The sequence below is a fragment of the Gopherus flavomarginatus genome, chromosome 10 (assembly GCF_025201925.1).
Source record: "Gopherus flavomarginatus isolate rGopFla2 chromosome 10, rGopFla2.mat.asm, whole genome shotgun sequence".
NCBI classification, from domain to species: Eukaryota; Metazoa; Chordata; order Testudines; family Testudinidae; genus Gopherus; species Gopherus flavomarginatus.
The window spans coordinates 19,253,399-19,267,368 of NC_066626.1; the positions used below are offsets into that span (position 1 = coordinate 19,253,399).

General features: G+C 43.2%; 1 protein-coding gene across 3 annotated transcripts; it reads right to left on the reverse strand.

Moving 5' to 3' along the window:
• Positions 1-5,225: 5,225 nt before the first annotated feature.
• On the reverse strand, positions 5,226-13,762 carry FAM237A (family with sequence similarity 237 member A). 3 transcript variants are annotated; one of them, XM_050969629.1, is made up of 3 exons: positions 13,744-13,762; positions 9,542-9,957; positions 5,226-5,842 (listed from the first exon to the last, which is right to left on the reverse strand). In XM_050969629.1, exons 2-3 carry the CDS (start codon positions 9,948-9,950, stop codon positions 5,703-5,705), a joined length of 549 nt encoding a protein of 182 aa, XP_050825586.1. In that variant the 5' UTR covers positions 9,951-9,957; positions 13,744-13,762; the 3' UTR covers positions 5,226-5,702. The 3 variants fall into 3 exon arrangements, with proteins under 3 accessions (XP_050825586.1, XP_050825587.1, XP_050825588.1); XM_050969630.1 differs by having other exon boundaries at positions 9,542-9,963; XM_050969631.1 differs by lacking the exon at positions 13,744-13,762 and adding an exon at positions 13,358-13,412.
• Positions 13,763-13,970: the final 208 nt, after the last annotated feature.

A 13,970-nucleotide genomic window follows, 5' to 3' on the forward strand; every position in this document is an offset into this window, starting at 1 on the left:
TGGTGTAAAATCAAATTATTTGATAAGGATTTGGAGGTGAGGGTGGGAAAAAGCTGGGGATATGTTCTTGGTGTGCTAAAAGTGCAGATTTTCTGCACTGATTGGCTGAACTCAGTCATTGTTTGCACATTTTTCTGCTGTGTGTTGATGATTTGTGATTATAAATCTAATTGTTAGGGCATGTGCAGCTTCTTGCCTGGGCTTTATTTGTATTATTTAAATATAAATAAATGACAGTATTTTCCATTGAAACAGCTGATCTAACTACTACTGATATTGGGCTAAATCCTCAGCCTAGCTGAGGGTGGAAGAGAAAGGTGGCTCAAACTTACCTTTTAATTCTGCCAGTCTTGTAATCAGTGAGGGCCAAAATATCCTCCAACATCCCCCTGCATCTAGAGCAGCCTCTGGGGACTGCTACACAGCTGAGGATCAGCCAGACTGCTATGAATTCCCACTTGGCCCTGACATCCTCTGTGATGGGGGGAGGAGTAGAGTAATAGAGCTGACTATGCCAGCTTTATACCACCTAACAATTCCCTTATAGCAGGGGAGGGGGATCCCTGACTGCCCCGTCATAGTAGCCCAGATACAGGGCTGCAGCTGTGGCTCGTAGTTTGCACTTGCCAAAGGAGATGGATTCCTTTACACAGCCATCTCTACCAGTGGTATCCAATTAATGAGGACACAAGAAGAAATAGAACACATAGTGGCATGGAGGACCTACAGGAGGCAGCTACCTCTAGTCTATTAAAAATGGTTAAAAGGCCACAGTCCCTCCTTTTTGGCAGCTCTTATGTTCCATTACACTCTCTTTCTGGTGCTCAGGCTGAGTTATAGTAAGGAAGGGGCAGCAGTACACTTGGCTCACATCAGAGCTACTCCTAGGGTTGCAGGGGGTAGTGGTGGGAGGCAGCTGCATTTCTTCCCATTAGCAGTGAGCCTGATTCTAGGAATTGAGTTGTAAGATTGCAGGGCCCTGGGAATGCACATACTTGCAATTCATAATCAAGTACTTACTTTGTTCTTAACAGGTGTCCTTGAGAGCCTGTAAGCAGTTGCTCTACACAACAGCAGTAAGTGTATCATGTAGTGTTAGAGTATCAAGCTGAAGGTGTTTGCATCTAGCACACCAGTTGTCAGCCACTTTGGTCCCATAGTGACTTGTTTCCATCCAAACTTGCCCTGTGGTTAAGCCACATCTAGTCCAGGCCCTTTCTGGAGTAAGGGAAGTCCATATGTCTCAATAAGAGATCCTTCAGCCTGTCATGGGATACTTCTCAGCCTATCCTGTGGGCTCAGACCAACTTGGGCTTGAGCGGCTAGCCTGAGCCTCTGCTATTGCCACAACACCCACACAGCTATTTTTAGTATGCTAGTGTGAGGCTAGGAGGCTCACTTCCAGCTGCAGTATAGACAGACCCTCTGCCTTCTCCCTAGATCTGCCCAGCTCCTTGGTCCTCCTCTAAACAATAGCCCACAGAACTGTCTTTCCGGGCCTTGTCCTTTTTCCTAGGCTCACCCTTGATAGACAGACATATATTACTCACCATGACTCCCTTCAGCAGCCCACTGCAGAGCTCCTTTCTCTAGCTACATATGTTCTTGTTTATTTGCTCTCTCTCTTTGTAGTCTACCCTGACCCTTTCACAGCTCAGGCTATTGGGTGTCATTAAATCACTACATCAATATCAGCTGGTGCAAGGCTACTACTCTCACAGGCAAGGCTGGGCCCAGCTCCCCCAAAAGCACCAGCCAGCCTGTGACAGGGCCCCAGTTTAGATTCAGTGAATCTATAGCAAGCATCAATGTCATATTTTATCAATATCATCAGGTTGCATTTTCATGCCAAGCAATTGAACTCCAGTCAAAAACAAACAAGGTTTATGCTATGAAATGGAATTAGGCTCTGAGGTCTTCAGACAGGAGAAAATGCCTGTGGTAACAGTTCCTTCAGGAATTTCATTACTTGCAAGTTTACATTTAATTGCCTCACTCCTTTATTTCAGCAAAATTAATACCATAAATTGTTTCCCTTACAGCATCAGCCTCCAGACCTCTTCATAATACCATGACCTTACATTATAAACTAAACTATTCTTTCAACCCCATGCCCACACCCACCTTTCCCTGCCCATTTCCTCAAAGGTCAAATGCCTGCTATAGTTTCTTCATGAAGGAAAAGAGCTGATGCAGAGCTGTATGGTGGATTGGTCCAAAGCTGAATGTTGTCTTGGCCAGCAATTACCTTTCACCAACAGTCTTGATATTCAATAGGAGAAAGGAGAACGCAGGATCCTGTTGTTAGAGAGGGAAAGTATATAAAATTACAGGCCTGGTCTACACCACCACTGCCGGTCGATCTAAGCTACACAATTTGAGTTACATTAGTAGTATAACTCAAGTTGACGTAGCTTAGATCTACTTACCGCACTACACTACACTATGTCAATGGGAGACGCTCGCCCGCTGACACTGCTTCCGCCTCTCATTGAGGCGGAGTACAGAAATCGATGGGAGTGCATGTCTTCACTAGACCCGCTAAATCAATGCTGCTGCATCAATTGCAGCAGCACCAATTTAGTTCCGTAGCAAAAACAAGCCCATAGTAGTAGCCTCTTCCTGAAGGCCCCTCCTTAAGCATGTCAGAGGCAGAAAGCAGTGTCTTCTGAGAATCTCTCTGCTGCTAATGACTAGTGAAATCTTGGGAGATAGACAATCGATAGATGAGGAGAGCTGGCACTATCTATAGTAATAACAATTGCAAGTGTACCTATGTGTATACTAAATTGTATCCTTCTCCCCCATAATCTGTCTATCACTTGTCTTCATAGACGGTGAGTTTTTTGGGTCAGGAATTGTTTCTTTGTATGTGTTTGTACAACACCTAGCACCATGAGGCCCTGATACCAATTGGTACTGCAACGTAGTGCAAGAATGGTCCTGGCACTACTCCCAGGCAAGTACTGGGGACACACTAGTAGGCCATAGCCACAGCCTGAGACAGTTAAAGCTTGTGAAAGTTGCTAAATATTTGAAAACAAAGGTTCTGTCCCTGTGTTCATGCTCCTGTTGGAGTTGCCTCCTACAGATATTTTAGACACAAACACAAGCTTAACTTTAAGTACATATGTAGTCCCATTGAAGTAAATGGGTGAAATCCTGGCCATATTGAGATTAATAAGAGTTTTGTCATCAACTTTAATAGGGCCAGAATTTCCCTATACGTGCACGCTTTAAGCCAACAATGCGCTTATTTGTTTTTCTGGACTGGGGCAGACTGCCTAGCACCCATCAGGATTGAGCCCATCAGTAAATGAGTTTTCTGGCAGATACATTCGTCAGAATAGAAAATATTGCAGAATATTCAATGAAAGTCATTTTAAATTTGTAACTTGGACATAGTTGCTCCGTAAACCTGATTCTAAGGCTATGGCAGCTCTGCGAGCTAGGATGTGATGTCCCAACTCGCCTACACATACTCAGCCTAGCACGCATTGAGATGGCATGAGTGTAAATAGCTGCTTAGCTGCTGTAGCATAAGTAGTGGCAGTGGAGTACACCAGTGGGTATGTACTTGACCCAGCTCAGCTGTGCCTCCACTGTGGACATCCATGAGACTGTGGCTGCGCTGCTATTTATACTCATGCTAGCTTGCTGAGAGGTAGTTTGAGTATGTGTACACAGGGGAATCGCATACTTAGCTTGTAGTGTAGACATAGCTTAACAAGTATCAGAGGGGTAGCCGTGTTAGTCTGGATCTGTAAAAGCAGCAAAGAATCCTGTGGCACCTTATAGACTAACAGACGTTTTGGAGCATGAGCTTTCGTGGGTGAATACCCACTTCCTCAGATGCATGTAATGGAAATTTCCACGGGCAAGTATATATATGCTAGCAAGCAAGCTAGAGATAACAAGGTCAGTTCAATCAGGGAGGATGAGGCCCTGTTCTAGCAGTTGAGGTGTGAAAACCAAGAGAGGAGAAACTGGTTCTGTAATTGGCAAGCCATTCACAGTCTTTGTTCAATCCTGAGCTGATGGTGTCAAATTTGCAGATGAACTGAAGCTCAGCAGTTTCTCTTTGAAGTCTGGTCCTGAAGTTTTTTTGCTGCAGGATGGCCACCTTAAGGTCTGCTATAGCTTAACAGTTACATTCATTCAGCCAGGTAATAGAAACATGCCCTGTGACCTAGGCATCCATTAAAAACAGCCACAATTTTGAATACTAAATTCTTGCAATGAATGGCACATTTAATCAGTTTCCTCATATTAATTTATCCTTCAATGCTAATAGTTTTGAATAATTCTTTAAACTGAATGATGTTAGTTTGAAGAAACTGATTTATCTGCAGACAATCTGCAAACAGAAAAAGCAGCAAAATTTGTCAAATATCCAAATTATGTCACACATAGCTGATGGAAACATTTCCATCAACAACATATTTTTATGTTGTAACTCTGCCCCTCCTCCCAAAAAAATAAATAAATGACTGTATGTAGGAAGTATTTACTTGGTTTAAATTTTCCAATGGAAAACCAAAACAATTTTTGGGGCAGGGGAGAGAGTTGGTAATATATTTTGGGTTTTTTTATTTTTACATTTTTGCTGAAAAACTAGGGACTATTAAATTTGTGAAAACAGAATTTTGTTTTAATTTTTTGCAGAAAATATTTACCATTTTCCAAATAGCTCTAGTAATGAGCTACCCTCTGTTCTGCCTACAATGTATCTATGAGCTCTCCATTCCTGATAAGAGCCTGAGGCCCAATCTGCATTGTGATCTGCAGGGACAAAGTCAGGTGGGCTCTATACAGAGGAAGCAGCTTGCCTGCCTGGGTCACAGTACAGTATTTAACTTTATTCTAGCATCCCTTAGGAATTGAAAGGTAACCATGTGCTGACTGAAACTGACACAGAAAGCTTTTTTGTGTGTGCTTTCTTTAGGATATATTTATTTCTTTCTTTTGACTTCATTTTGGTTTCTCAGGGCCGATCCTGCTCCAAGTGAAATCAATGGCAAAATGAGGGAAATAGCTGCCATTGTACATCATGAAAATGAATATGCATGTGAGTGTTTATGGACACTCTTCCTGGAATGTTAACTTTGAGAACATCTGTTCACTTAAGGTGTGGAGAATGTTTGGGTTTTATTAACCTAAGGGAAAAAACTGGAAGCTTGAAGTTTGGAGGTTCTGGATTTTTAACTCTTTACCTTTTATTTTTAAATAAGATGATCTTTTGGCTGCTGTTTGTGCCTCATATGTATAAAAATATAGTTAAAACAGAGCAAGTACTGCTACTTGGCTCCAGCCCTAGAACTGAATCCATACAGGCAAAACTGTTGAGGTCAGTGGAGCTCCATGTTAGTCCCCTGCTCTGCCTGTACACATCCAGTTGCATGACTGGGCCTTATTCTTCAGCAGCCCCCCAGACAATTTCAGTAGCTTATGTACACAATAAGGTGGCCAACTGCTTATAAATCATGCAGTTTATTAAAGAGACTGAATTCATGGGCATTATTTAAAAAAAAAATGAAAAGCCACAACAGTCCAAAAAGTCAAAGCTAACCCAAGGTACAATGTTGATAGCTACAGGCACAGCCCCCTCCACCTAGAGCAGCTTTCCAATGAAGATTAAAAACAAAAACCAAAAGGAAATTGTTTTAAAAATATCCACTGTACAGATAAGCCTCAGACTAGACTCATTGTTTCCTCTTTATCCCTAGCCCTCCAATAACTCTTCGGAGTAATGCAGATCCACTCTTGTGCACATGGACGCTTAAGTCTTCAATCAGCTCTTTCTTGTTCAGCACTCGTGTCCTCTGACTATGAGAAAATGTCCCTAGAAATTAGGGAGAAAAAAAAAGAAAGGGCCATCAAAACACATCTGAGGAAATCAGGGTCAGCTTCCAAACAATGTAAAGCTAGTAGCCTAGATAGCTTTCATCCTCTATGTTTTGTGAGTCTGATATAGAAGGTAAATGTTGTAGCCAACTAATCAGAACCAATCATTGGCATCAGATGCAGTCTTACAATGTGCAAAACTAAGCAAGTATCCCAAGTTAGCAAATTACTTTGAAATCTGTGTTTTTCCATTATGGACCCTATCCTGGAGCCTTAGCATGAGCCATACAGGACAATAATAGGTTTTCTCCTCATAAGAAATGCAGAATCATAATATTGTCTGTTGCTGTCAGTCACAATCAGAACCTGATCCAAATCCTGTTGAAGTCAATTGTCTCTCAATTTCACTAGGCTTCAGACCAGCTCCATAGTGATCCTTTACCATTTAATTCACTAGGAGTCTTGCTCTTTATTTGAATCAGTGCAGGATGAGGCCCGAAAGCCAGCAAGATGATTTAAGCGTAGTTCTAGTCTGAAAAGTGGGACCTACCAAGTTAAAGCAGCACCAGACCCTGGTATAACAGATGCAAAACCCACAGCCAATACCCCACACCACACAGCTTTTAAGATCCACAGGTCCTACGCATGCCTATCACAATGTGAAGTACCTCATCCAGTGCACTAAATGCCCCACTAACAACAACATAGGTGAAACCAGACAATCACTATGCTCTCTACTGAATGCACACAGAAAAACAATAAAAGACAAAAAACACTATCACCTCTAGGCGAACACTTTTCACAAAACAACCACTCCATATCTGGCCTTTCAGTCCTCATCCTAAAGAAAACTTCCACAAGATCTTCAAAAAACAAGCCTGGGAGCTTAAATTCATAACTTTGCTGGATGCGAAAAGTCAGTCTTAATGAAGACACTTGCAACGATCTGTAACCCAGTAACCCCCCTGGTTTTTGTCCTATAAGTGTAGAGGTATTAATGGACCACTTCACCTTGAATGGTTGCTTTGAATACGTGTTAACTACTTATGCTAAACAATCTGTTGTAACTTGTATTTAGGTGTGATGCTGAGTACATATCGCAGACTTGAAGAAATTGGTCCAATAAAAGATATCTTACCTACCTTGTCTCTCTAGGTAAAAATAGCAACAGACCTGCTCCCTATGTTTATTACAATCATAGCTGCTTATTTTAGGGACATAGATAAGCTTTTACTACATTTCACTCCTGTTAGCCCTGCAGAACTAACACAGCTAAGGGTACATCCAGACTACCCGCCGTATCGGCGGGTTAAAATCGATTGCTCGGGGATCGATATATCCTGTCTAATCTAGACACGATATATCGATCCCCGAGCGCGCTTATATCGATTCCGGAACTCCATCAACCCCAACGGAGTTCCGGAATCGACACGGAGAGCCGCGGACATCGATCCCGCGCTGTCTGGACAGGTGAGTAATCCGATCTTAGATATTCGACTTCAGCTACGTTATTCACGTAGCTGAAGTTGCATATCTAAGATCGATTTTCCCCCCCTAGTGTGGACGAGCCCTAAGAGAGAACAAGCTAGATTATTTTCCTTCTTGTGCACAGTCAGCAGGATTGAATGCTAAAAATCTAATTACAGGTTCAATTAGTTACACCTGTACAAACCCACTGTGGGAATTGCACACTGAACCTTTCTCCACTTTGAGATGTATAAGAGAACAGTGCTAAGTGGAGCTATATATTTCTACAGCTCTTACAAGAGCTTTAGTTAGTCCTTCATTGCATAAAAGTCCACTCTCTAGTATTTGCTACTAATGATAAACAGATATAATTAGTGAAACCAAGGAGACTTACCTTTTGGTACCCAAATCAGATGTGCTGATAATACCCAACTCTCTTGATCCCTACACCTCAAAGCACATTATTAAGGAAGCAGCAGTAGTCCAATTTTCTAGCTGGGGAAATTGAGGTACTGTGAAGTGACTTACCCAAGGTCACACTGCAGATTCATGGCAGAACTAGGAATGGAACTCAGGTCTGTTGCCTTCTAGCCCAGTTCTCTAGGCAGTGGGCCTGAGAGTTAAGCTGCATTGACTCAGGGTTTTTCCCAGTTTGACTGATACCACTATAGTGGGCTATCCTAGATATTACTGTGACTAAGGCTCTGAGGCAGCTTCAGATATTACACTACTGTTGTATGTTAGGTTTAAACAGTGTAAGCAAGCATTACTTATTTTCAAAAAGTAAGACAAGGATCATTTCAGTTTGTAGCAACCGAGTGTGAAAAGATACAAAAGAAGTATGAAGGGAGAAACTTGGAAGACTGTTTTATACTCAAAGAAACCCATTGAAAGTTGCCTTGGCTCTCCCATCTAGACCCAGAACTGGTCCATGAAATCATTCAAATGCTAATAGTTTAGCTCAAACTAAAGAATCAAGCTTGCAGAGTTTGTTATGCTTAAGAAATGGAAATTCAGTTCCTCATATCATTTGCAGATAGCAATCTCCTTCTAGCAATTGACTTTTGGTTTCACTGACTAAGCAAGGCACATATGAGCAACCTGGTTTTAAGAAACTGCAAGACCTTGGACGAGAGCTTAGATAGTTCTACAACAACTAAAATTAGGCTGTCACTGTAGCAGTCTGACCACTACCAGCTGGTGTTAGTCAACAGCATTAAGAAATCAGATGGACTGATTACAACTCACAAAACAGAGTCTGTGTAAGAACAGAAGTAAAATATCTCTCCTTTTCTAAGAGTATGCATGAGCTGGACTGTGTCTAAAAATCTCTTCATCCTACTTAGTGTCATGATGTATGGTAACAGTCTTAAGCAGAAAGGACGTATTTAAAAAGAACCTGTGCACACTAACAGCCTCTACACAACCTGATTCCCAGCTTTGTCTACATGATCTACCAGTAACCAGGCCTTGGCTGGAACTTGGAGACAGCTAGCGGCAAAAAACTTTACACACGGTATATTAATTAATTGCGCTCATGTTTAGCATCATACTCCACAATGGTTCCAGTGGGACTGCTCAAGGAGTAGGATAAACCTCTACCTTGATATAATGCTGTCCTCAGGAGCCAAAAAAATCTTACTGCATTATAGGTGAAACCGCATTATATCGAACTTGCTTTGATCCGCTGGAGCGTTCAGCCCCGCCCCCGAGCGCTGCTTTACCGCGTTATATCCGAATTCATGTTATATCTGGTGGCGTTATATTGAAGTAGAGGTGTACTACTGAATGTGAGTAAGGCTGGCCTAGATCAGGCATTACCCAGTAAAACTGTTAATGGGGCAGTATTTCTTCACGGGTTTTGGTTACTAATCTATCTTCCCTGCCTGTATCGATGTATGTTTCAAGTGGTTCATTTCTACCTCTTCTTATGATCCCTGTGGGAAAAGCCAATCATATATTGGGCCTGATCTGCAGCTGCTTCTCAGGCAAAACTCCCATTCAGAAGTTTTTGAGCATGATTAAGCTTCTTTATTGAACATATTAATCTTTGACTTGTACAGCACCAAGCAACTCAGTTGTTTTTATGCTAACCCTTGCATGGTTCTCACTCTCCAATTCAAACTTGCATCCATCTGTTTCTATTTCTCTACTGGTGTCTGATTTTTACGTACACTAATGCTGTTTCTCCACCACAAGGTGTACATGTATTGGATAGAGAAGTAATAACCTTGTTTTCGCTCTGTGAGCTGAGAATGCAGAGCTGTGACTTTCTGTTCAGCCTCCGCCAGTTGTCTCCTCCCTAGGCCATGGGTTCTGGAGAGCACACAGTCTACATAGATATCCCAAAAGAGCTGAGCCAGGTCCCAGAACAGAGCCCCATGCTTCAAGTTCTCTGATGACTTCAGGAAGATCATAAAGTCCCAAAAGCCACTGACAGAGTCAGAAATACGTGGCTTCCTCATCTCCACCAAGGCAGCTGTGGAGAACTCCCAGCACTGGGGATCAGCTCGGCCAAGGGACAGTGGATCATTTTGGCTCTGGCAGAAGAAAGGAGTCACACAAAACACTCCCATGATTAACAGAGAGCAGATAAGTCTCATGTTGGAGTGAATTCTTCCTCTGTTCCCAGGATCCATTGTGTCACTGAAACTTCACAAAAACAAAAGAAGTTGAAAAATCGTCTAACCTTCATATGTTACTGGCTAAATGAAGGAATGGGACAGGTGAAATCAAATTCTACAGCCTGTTTTGTACAGGGGGTTGGCCTAGATGATAGCATTGGCTTCTGGCCTTAAGTCTGGTGTGTACTTTGTTTGTTAATTCAATTCCAGTATATTTGATATAAAAATCCAAGTATATTACCCAAAAGCTAAATCCATTAAATTCAAGATTTCTTCTTATCTAAAACTACAGTTTGTCCCCTGACATAAATTAGCCAAGAACACCATCTTCAATAGGAATATTTTACAAAGTATATTTCTTTCACAACATTTCCAAAATAATGTTTAACTGTGTGTATAAATTAATTTTGGAAAGGCTCTGGAATGAACTGTGCAGGTCATATTAAATACACACCCTTGTAACAGATGACTCAGTGACACTTTCCTGTTGAGTTAGAATCATGAAATTTGATACTTACATGTTTATATGCTACAAAGAGAAAATATCTGAAATCTGACCTTCCCATTAGTTGCCACCAAAAAATCACCACTCTAGTTAATTTCATCCACTAAATACTCTTGCATCTGTATTAGGGGATAAAAGTTTACCAAAAAGAAAAATCCTCACAACTTATACTGTGAGTCAATCATGCTGCTAGAGGTCACCATTTCTATTTCAGACTTTGGCCATGAAGTAATCCATAATTTTTTTTTGGATGGGTGATCAAAGCTGCTTTTCCCAATATTGCAGCTAGTTATATCACTTGCCCCAATTGCTGCAGGGAACAATTGGATATTTTATCTCAGGGAGCCAAAGCTAACTTCTGAAACTATATCTAGGTACAGCATAACTTTGTATAGCTAGGCCTCTCCCATGCCTTTGAGGGTACAGAGGGTCCCTGGACAACAAACAAACAGAACAGTGCTGTTCTGCTGTGTAAGAGGAATGGATGGAATCAGGGCTGGTCATGCAAGAGGATATACACTCCCTGCCTAGCATGCAGCTTCAGCCTCAGCAGGGTGCAGGGAAAGAACAGGGGTGCTGATCTTGGACCCTCCCTCCATTGGAGGGTGTCTGCTACGAACCTCTTAGAAGTTCCATGTCTTTGGATTAAGATTCCCCCCCAGCATTCAGCCCTGCTACTTGGTTTGGGTACAGAAGGATGGGGGTGGGGGGGTATTTACACCCTAATGAGACGTAACATTTTAGAGATTTACAGCAATTTATAAAGTAAATTCGGTGCCCATAAAAAACTCTAGTTTGACAACCCTGGATCTGAAGTCCTACATTTTATCAAAAGAAAAAGGGCAACAAGGGCTTTCCTACACTGCCCTGCAGCTGTAAGAAACCCTGCCCTCAATGAAGTGCCAGGCCAGCTCACAAACTGGACCCTCCTCATCTTCAGCCTGAGACTGAAGCCACCTGGTCTCCACAAGCACCTCCTGCCCTATAGTCTATTGCTGTAGGTATGTGTTGATTGAATACTCTTTATGGTCAGTCTCCATGGCTGAGCTTTGGTGGCAATATTAGGATACTCTTAATGAGGCCCTTCCCCATTACAGTTCCCACTCTTACTATGTAGTACAATATGTACCCATTTGCACTGACTTTTGTCAACATCAAATCTAGTCAGTTTAAAAAAAGTGTGAGTTTAAAGTCATTCAGGTGCTACAGCTGCCTCTGATTCCCCTAGCAATATTTGGCTTTATTTATTTTATTTTCTAAAAAACCTCTCATTTAACAGGAAAGAGCCACACAACCAAAAGTTGTGTAAGAGATTGACCATAATGCAGGCTAAATAGTGAACCGATTAGATAAAAATGCACATAATAGCTAGCTCTCTTAACCTGTAAATCTCAAAGCACTTTACAAAGTAGGTGTATCTTTATCCCTGTTTTATAGATAGAGAAACTGAGGCACAAGTAGGCCAACTTACTAGGCCTCAATGCTTCCCAATAAAGAGAGTATTTTTCTTCTTTAGTTCTGATGCTGCCAGTAATATAAATACTTCAGGCAGAAGTGTGATAGTTAAGTTGGTGTCCTGTTAAAGAATATGCTGCCAGCTGGATGGAGAGCAATCTGGTGTATGTAGCTATACTGATCAGCCATTGTAACACCTGTTTCGTTTTTGTACTTGGAAACTCTTCCATAAGTCCACATTACCCTACAAGCCACCAGACAGCAATTAAATAAGTACTCTTTGGTCAGTACCAAAGCAAATTTTAATTGATGATTTAGAGGTAAAAGGCTTTATCTATTCCCAAAAAGCCAGTCCCATCCAGATGATGGATGTAAACTAAGATATAGGAGTCTTAGTAGCTTCATTTGTTTGGGAAAAAATGGTGAATATTTTTACAATTTTTCAGAAATGTTCCTGGAAAATTTCAACCAGCTCTAAAAATAACTGGAGGAAGATTCCCTGAAGTCTAGTCTTTACATGGAGTTCTGATTACCCTCCACTCCAAACATGCTGTTTGCATCCTCTAGGACCTTCTTTGAAATTCTTCCATTATTTTGAAATTTAGAAAAACTTTAGGGAGAGTGATTTGTGCGATATATTTCAGCCCATTAACTTGTAGCATCCATATAATATGGTTCAGATAGAAGAACTGTGATTGATTTATCAGTCTAGACACTGAACATAACAAATACTTAGACTTAAATCAAATCTCATAAAATGAAAATATTGAGAAAACCATCCCTAGCGATGACAGGGAACTATTCACCAAATACTCTCTCGGCAAACTCTGTTGGTAGCTACATCTCATTGAGGAGCTACATGCTTTCGTTAGGAGAAGATGCCCTCTTCCAAAATGGAAAGATTTGGGGCCAAATGTTATAGTAGCATAAATCCCCATAGCTGTTGCAGTTTAAATGGAGTTAAGCTGCCTGTCCCCAGAGTAATTGCTCTTTCGGCAATTTGGCATTAAAGGTATATCTGAGGTGATCTCTTGTTCTGGCTTCTATTCAGAGTATGCATTTATAAGAAGAGGGTCTTTGCCTCAAGAGCAGAGTACTCTGCCTTCTCCACAAAGAGCAAAGGGGTTGAGTATTTACTTGTCAGCCAAGCGACAAGAGTTACATGCAACTTAAGTAGTGCAGATTGCAACTTCTCATGGGTGTGTTTATTTTCCCATGAATGGTCAAACAAGGCTGCTCAAAATGTTCCTATCGACCCACAGTAAATATGTCCGGTCTGAAGTAGTGGCTGTCTACATTGCAGTAGCCTTTTGTAATAGTTCAATATTTTAAGACCCCAGAGCCCCCGAGGTCACTAAATCTAAACAGAGAGAACTAGTCTATCCCGGCCCCCGGGATCGCGGGGGACACACGCCCGGCTCTCCAGCGCCACGGAGCGCGTGGGGAGCTGTGTGTCTGTCACCTTTAGCACAGCGCCGAGCACTAGACCGCCAGGCGGGGGCTGAGCGCGGATTTCCTGGCCCGGGACAACGAGTTGCTTCAGCTGCAGGTTTTGTCCCAGCAGGTGCATGTTTCCCGCCCCCGGGAGTGAGAGCTGCGACCGGCAGCCCCCTGCCCAGAACCCCTGCCAGGCGGGGCTCTGCTGGGCGAGCCCGGGGCCAGGAGGCGCTACGGGCGGGTGCAGCTCGCCGGGGTCCCCGCCCGGACGCAGGCGTGAGGGCAGCCGCGGGGACCCGCCCGGCTCCGGGGAGCCCCGAGCCAGGCGCCAGCAGCGCCCTGGGGCTCCCTGCCGGCGCTGTCCGGGGTGCTGGAGTCCGTCCCGTGCCCCGAGCCCGCCCCCCGCCTTACCTCCGCCAGCGCCGAGTCCGGCTCCCGTCGCTGCCCGGGCTCGTGGCGGCTCCTTAAGAAGGGGCGCGCGGTCCCTCCGGGTTACGTCAAGGCTCCTGGGCGAAGCCCCCCCGCCCCCTTCCGAGACAGGCTCCAGTCAGCTGCTGCTTCAGCCCCACGGAAACCCCCGCCCCGCCCCCGCGGGGCTCGCGCCCGCCACAGCCCCCGGCCCGAGACCCCTCAGACTC